This window comes from Austrofundulus limnaeus, unplaced genomic scaffold (genome assembly GCF_001266775.1).
Source record: "Austrofundulus limnaeus strain Quisiro unplaced genomic scaffold, Austrofundulus_limnaeus-1.0 Scaffold0, whole genome shotgun sequence".
Classification (NCBI taxonomy): Eukaryota; Metazoa; Chordata; class Actinopteri; order Cyprinodontiformes; family Rivulidae; genus Austrofundulus; species Austrofundulus limnaeus.
The window spans coordinates 2,733,228-2,740,286 of NW_013952402.1; the positions used below are offsets into that span (position 1 = coordinate 2,733,228).

Consider the following 7,059-nt stretch of genomic DNA (forward strand, 5'->3'; position numbering starts at 1 on the left):
TATATATATATATACATACACACATACACATACATACACATACATATACGCATGCACGTATATAATTTTACATCCTCATCAGCATAACAAAAAAATTTGATTAATCACTCAAACATCAGCTTCATATGTTTTCAACAATTTAACTTTCATCATTTGACCAAATACATTAATTGAGTCAGCATTTTTATAATCGCTGTCCAAGTTATTCCACAACCTTATTCCTTGAACTGAGGTACATCTYTCCTTCAAGTTTGTTCGAATTTTAGGTTTTATAAACATTTGAAACCCTTTCAAATTGTAACAACTTTTCCTCTTAAAATTTGATTGCATATTCAAAGACAATACACCTTTATGAGCCCTATACATAATCAACAAAATCTTATAATCAACCAACTCGTAAAGTTTTAGTAATTTAAATTGCTGAAACAATACATTAGATGGGTGACTATAATGTTTTCTGGTAACAATTTCCATTTTTGTATGGACAATAAAGATTTATCTTATCTTAACAATTCTTATAGCTCTTTTTTGCAGAATAAGAATAGAATTTGTAAATGTTTTACATGCCTTACACCAAATTTCAACACAATAAATGAAATTTCGAACAATTATTGCGTTATATAATATAAACAGTAAATAACTCCTTTACCTTATGTAGTACTGCAATAGATTTTATAAATATTTTCTAAATCAGTGTCCAGTTGTCTATTTGTAATGCAGGAAATGAAATGACTTTTCAGTTCCAAATCATTTCTTTTTCTTTATAATGYGGACCTTCACATGTGACGTAACAAATATCYTTTGCATACAGTATCTGCCGCTCGCTCAAAAGATCGGACAGACGGACTTGATTCTACAGAAAGTCAGTGTTAATACCGTAACATAAAAAGACATTCATAGAGCAAATTTTGACACATCAGGAATCACAGGAAAGTTAATCTGAAAAGTGGATTGTTCACAAAGTGTAAAATATAAGCATGTATCTAAAATTTGGTTAATCAGTCACAAATTATCCTTCAGTACCGACAAACAGACATGAGCAAAGACATGACCACTCTGCTGGAGCGTTTATGGACAGATATCAGCTACAACCAGTGGCTGTTTTTATTATTATTATTCTCACCAAGAATAAAGACAGCTTTCACCCAAAGAACTGAAGATTTATGGCAGTAAAGCGACATCACTGCAGAGGTTTGCCAATGAGCACTTAAAAAGGACTGATCTGTAAATAACTTTACATGTATGAAATCTGAGAGTGCACGCGGCTGCAAAGCATATTGTTCTGGTTAACAGGGGTATTATAAGCTGACCGGTCGATAATTCACCATTTTATCTGGTACTTATTAGATTAAACATGCATATCGTCTTCAATAATTTATCCAGCTTCTGTGTGGTTCTGAATGGCGTGAGACGTGACGGGCAGCGGCTTTCTGCATTTGTGATTAACATATTTAAATTAGTCTGCAAACTACAGTTTTGCTCCTACAATTATGTTATCAAAGTGATTACCTCAGGCAAATTAAAATAACCTTTTGTCACCCCACACATCAAGTTTTTGATTAGGCCAATTAAAACTCGAGTGTTTTCGATCGTGTTGCTTCCCCCTGATCCTCCACATCTACGCCGCACCTTTCAGGAGCCAGAAACATCTGCTGCTGGTTTCCTCTGCCCAACTCACTTTGTTTTAATGGCMTACCTTTCCCTGGGGTTAGATGTGGTAGAGTAGTGTTCCCTGCCTGGTGCCAAAAGGCAAAAGAGTGGTTTTTCCTCACRGTGTCTGTGTGYGCACATGCATGTTKGCAAAATATCTCYTGATCTTTTAGAATCAAGACAATTCAAGATGGCTGCCACAACCAACAGACCTAGTTTCAGATTTAAAAAGTCATTCCTTTTAGCAAGATTCTTTACTGCAAGATATTTTTAGGTTTAGTCAACGAATTGTTTTTATGCTCAGTGTTTTATGTTAGTGGTCGTTATACTAAAATGCCCATTTTGGATTTATAGCACCTTTTTCAGCCAATAATACTTCCAGCTGATTGGCATTTGCCAAAAATGTAATGGTGGTATGTCTATTTGACTTTAATAAGCAACAGCACGTTCAGCTCTGGGTTAGCTATCCCCATGGCAATGTATTCTGTAAGTTTAATCTCAGAACTGGTAATATTCAAGAACATAAWTCATCACTTAAAATTATCTCGTCTTTGACAGTCAATTTTCTTAGAAAAATAATTTTTAAAAAGAAAGAAGACATATGTGCACGACAGGTGATAATTGATGTTTTTACCTCTTTTTTTCTCTCTCTTAGAGTTAGAAACAATCTTAACCTTTTTGTGTTTTAGTGATAAGCATCTTGGCAGGGAGAGATGCTTTTAAAGGACAGAGTGATTACTCGGAAGCTTGTTTTTGTTGACGTTTGAGGAATCAGAAGAAACTGTAATTGTCTTCTTTAATAAAATCAGTGAGCTATAAAATATTTCCTGCTGGTTTGTAATACAATTGCAGCTTCAGGCTGTCTTCTCCAAATTGCTTCTTTACCACATCTAGCATATAAAATGTTTAAAGAGATTAAGATCCCTATACAATTAAAAAGTTTTTTTTAGCTAAAGCTGTTGTGACAGAGAAAATAAAACAGAAGACATTTGCAAGGAAGCCATTATTCTGTTTTATTTTTTTTATTTTTTCCATTTTATCCCTGTTTGTTTGCAAATTAAATTTAAAACTTGGTTTAACAACTTTAGAGCGGCATTTGAAATAATGTTAGGAGAGCATTAAATGCTACAAAAATACACCTGAAACACAAATGTGCAAAATTTTTCAAATCAACACGTGCTTGAGTCTAGTTAAATTCACAAAATAAACTTTTATTATATGTAATATTGCATGAAATAAGTTATAAAGTAAGTCATAAACAGCTATAACTCAATGTAACTACAACATAAGTTGGTCTTAATTTAAATCTCTGCCATAAAACGTTAGTGTTTAATGTATGTTTCTTCAGGGTCTGACTTTTAATTTATTGCTCCTACCACCTATAAGTCTTTATTTCTACAGTATGAATTCTTTAACATTTCTATATTTTTRACTAAATAAGAACTGATTTTGATTAGACCTGTGGTATCAACACCATCCTTGCTGATTTTCCATGTTGTGATGGTGTTTGCACATTCATTGAGCCAAAATACCTCAAAACTCCAACTTTAGCTTCATGTTTCTTTATGTTTAAAGAACCTCCTTACAACCAATTTAGTTTTCTCACACGTTGTTTATTCTCTTGTACTTTATTCTTTTGTTGGATCACCATAGACAGCTAATGTTTGGTTTTATGCTCTTTCAGTTTTCTGTGTACTTTCAATTTTTGTCTCGTTGGAAGGTTTACTTGGCCCGTTTTAATGTTTTTCTGTAGATTTGCCCAGTTTCTTCCTTGAGACTCTTAATGTCATCTTCATTTCATAGGATGCCTTTTACTTTCACTGAAAAATGAAAAAAAAAAAAAACGTAGAAGGAAAGCAAAAGACCAAAGTGATGGCAAGGAAGCTTGCGAACATGAGAGACAGAGGGGGAGGAGTCCCAGAGGAGGCCTGCAGATTTTGTTCGCTGTTATAGGAACCATCTGATTTCTGTGATTACTAATYAAAGAGCTCTCTGAGAATTAGCATGTGTGACTCATAAATTTGTCATAAAAATGTAAATAAAAAAACAAAATGGTCCATTTATCCTTGTCATGGAACACACTGTCACACAAACGCCGTTTTGCCACTTCTTCATGCTGTTTTGAAACCAATCGATTTAAGAAAAACTGTAAGAAACAATAACATTGGCATGGGTGTGAATGAATTTTAGGCTTAATCCTTAACTAAGCCACAAAAACCCATTTGTTGAAAAGTGGCCAATGGGTGCAAATTGATTTGTAAACACCATCTAATTTAATTATACTGCCCCAAATGTAAATGGATCAACAGTCATGTTAAGGTTTTGGAATGTGTTCAGAATTAAAGAGTTTATTTAAACAATTTAGAGTATAATTTGGGAAGGTAAATAGCACCTATCACCAACTCTTATAGGACATTATCAACATATTAAGAATATAAAGCAAGATGTGTTTTTTTATTAAAACCATAAAGCTCAAAATGAGTTGAAACAGATGGAAAGAAACAAACTGTGGTACAAGTTCAAAAACTGCACAGTGTCAGTRATAAATATTCATTGTTCTTGTACCAAACTGAACTGATTGATTCTATTAATCTGTTCATCTATGATTCACACAAGTAAAAATGATTTGCAGTTTCAACTACCAGTAACTTGAATAATACAGTGATTTGACTGTTTCAAGGGAACAACTTAAGGAGGTACAAATTATCACAACTCTTTCATCTTGTTAAAGTCTATCAAATCAGCTGCCTGTTGTGTTACATACATAAAATTCTCCTCCTTTGGAATCTGATGTAAAAAAAAATTCAAGATATTGAAGGAATGCGTGTCGTTTCATTTCATGTGAGTTTTAAACTGTGAAAGTTGTTTGTTGAGAAATGATGAAGCTGAAGCAGTTTTGATCAAACCTTGAAAATAAAGTCATTTAAATTATTTAACACTCAGGTTATATTGTGATTGACTCTCAGCAACTACCAGTTAAAAGGAGCATGTCATGCAAATCCAATTTTTAGCCAATAAATGCATTTTGTTGCATTAGGAGAGCAGAAAAGTTTAGTTTAGTCTCTCCAGGCGATACGTAGATATCTTTATATTCTGTTTGACTCGTGTTTTTTTCAGTTTTCTTTARTTTTCTACTATGTTTTTTAACTAATATGTCAGTGTTTGGGACAAAATGCCAAAWAAGGTCTAGACTTACCAACTACAATGCTGGATGGACAAGTCTTCCCTTGTTAACGTTTAATTATTTTTAAATAAAATGTTTCTGCGCAGCTATATAGTCGTAAACCCTTCCATCAAACTAGAATGGACCACTCTGGAAGCTGGAGGGGGGCGGGGTGTGAAGCGCCTCATTTGGATTTAAAGAAACAGCCTCCAAACGAGTTGATCTGAGACACACCTCAGAAATGATGTGAAAGAGGGGCTTGTGGAGTTACAATAAGGAGGAATTCTGACCAAAATCTCACAGTTCCATTTTAWATAGACCCCAACTAAATGATTTAAACGTGAAAAAAAATTTAAAAGCGTTATGTCTCTTTTAAGAGTTTAGCTCAATTACTTCAAATTAAATTAGTTACCGACATTTTTATGTTTGTTCATTTTGATTAGCTTTGGTGATCTTAAACTGATTTAWTTCAGAAATGAGATCATCTGTTGTAAATCTAATGATTAACTTTCTGTAAGTTTTAAAACATGTCCATTTGTTCCTGAGATATTACACAGATACAAAGCAGGAACAGTTTCTGTGTCTCACTGTGTTACAAGGTAGCTTAAAATAGAGCCATTTGTCAGTAGTTAAACATACACACTATGACATCACTTTCCACATTTCTGCATGACACAACATCTTTTTGTATCTTAGCAGGAACCCTTCATCTCAAACAATGCTCAACTTTGATGGCAGAACGTAAATATTTTATTTGTAGAAGTCATTGTCTCAAGAAGCAAATCTCCTTCCCTCCCTGCTGCTGTTCAAAATCCATTATTCATTTATAAGCCTCAGCCACCCCCATCACACCCCCGCTACTCTTCTCCCACTGGTTTGTGTTTTACTTTTCAGAGAAACCCTCTATAAAGTCCTTATCTGAGTATCACATTAGATCGTCTTCTGTTTTTGCCAAGAAAGGACGTACAAACAGAAAGATCAAAAAAAAAAACTAAATTAAGTGTTGCATTTATTCAGTTTTCTTTTTACATTCTCAGGCAGGCTGCTAATAATTTGCCTCCTGCTGTTATTATTCAAGGTGTGACTGTTTATCTGCTGTAACTACTGAGATGATGAAAGGTATAACAGGATTCATAGTTTTCCAGCACTATCTGTTCAGACGCTCAGGTTGTTTCAGGAGAGCTCATCTATCACTTGTTGTTGCCGGCTGCTGGAGGCGAAGGTTAGTTTGAACGTATTTCCAAATTGTGCATTTCTTAGTGGGTTGTTGTCTCTCTCTCTCTCTCTCTCTCTCTCTCTCTCTTTCTCTCTTTGTCTGTGTGTTCCTGATGATGTTTTCCTTCACTTTCAGTGATGCTGAGGACTGGTTCTGTGAGTGCCCTCCTCTTTACACCGGCCGACTGTGTCAGCTCAGCGCCTGTGAGCGCAGCCCCTGCAGTCATGGAGCCACGTGCATCCCAAAGTCACCGCTGGAGGCTGTTTGTCTCTGCCCTTACGGGAGGCAGGGTCTGCTGTGTGACCAGGGTAAGTGACACACGGAACAATGCAGTGTCGATTCAACCATTTATTAAGACACTAATCAGCCAACAGTTGGTAGATGAAAGCCTTCAGCAGTTGGAATAATCAGTCTGTTGTTGAATAAAAGGATTAATGAAACTAAACTCTGCTGAAAAGGCAGAACAGTCTTCCTGCAGCAGAGGAGTCAGATAATCAAACTCGTAGCTGCTTCCTGAATATTTTAAAAGGCTATTTAAAGTTTATAAGATCTTATTACCTCATAACTAAAATCTCAGCACGCTGACTAAAAAATGTTATTGAAAGATTTGTATTTTGAATGTTCGTTTTTATCGTTTGCTGCCCAAAGGCAAAGGCAGATGATTTTTTTTTTTTTTGCGTGTGTTTGTGTGTCTCGTGTTTAATGAGACATGATAGAAGTATTCATTGGAAGCACATAAACAAATGATTAACTTTTAGAGTCAGCCTGATTCAAGATGGCTGCTACAGCTAATTGACCTTAAAAACACAAAAATGACACAAAACTCTGCTAACTTTACAGATACTGAGCTAAGGTTTGGTGTAGTAGTAACTGAGACTGACCCACAACACATATTCTAAGTCTGGTTCCTAAACTGGGGGGCCACAAGGTGGGTGTGTAACCATGCCTTTTTTGAGGTTATAAAATTATAAGTTTGTTTGTATATAAGAATCACCAAAAAGTCAACTTGAATAGTTAAAACTGTATAACT

General features: G+C 35.0%; 1 protein-coding gene across 1 annotated transcript in view; it reads left to right on the forward strand.

Moving 5' to 3' along the window:
- The window catches only part of eys (eyes shut homolog), a 205,300-nt gene that overhangs the window by 179,623 nt on the left and 18,618 nt on the right, over window positions 1–7,059 (forward strand). The window contains exon 44 of the mRNA XM_014010919.1: window positions 6,165–6,337. Within this exon, the coding sequence (XP_013866373.1) occupies window positions 6,165–6,337 (173 nt within the window). The remainder of the gene's footprint in view (window positions 1–6,164; window positions 6,338–7,059) is intronic.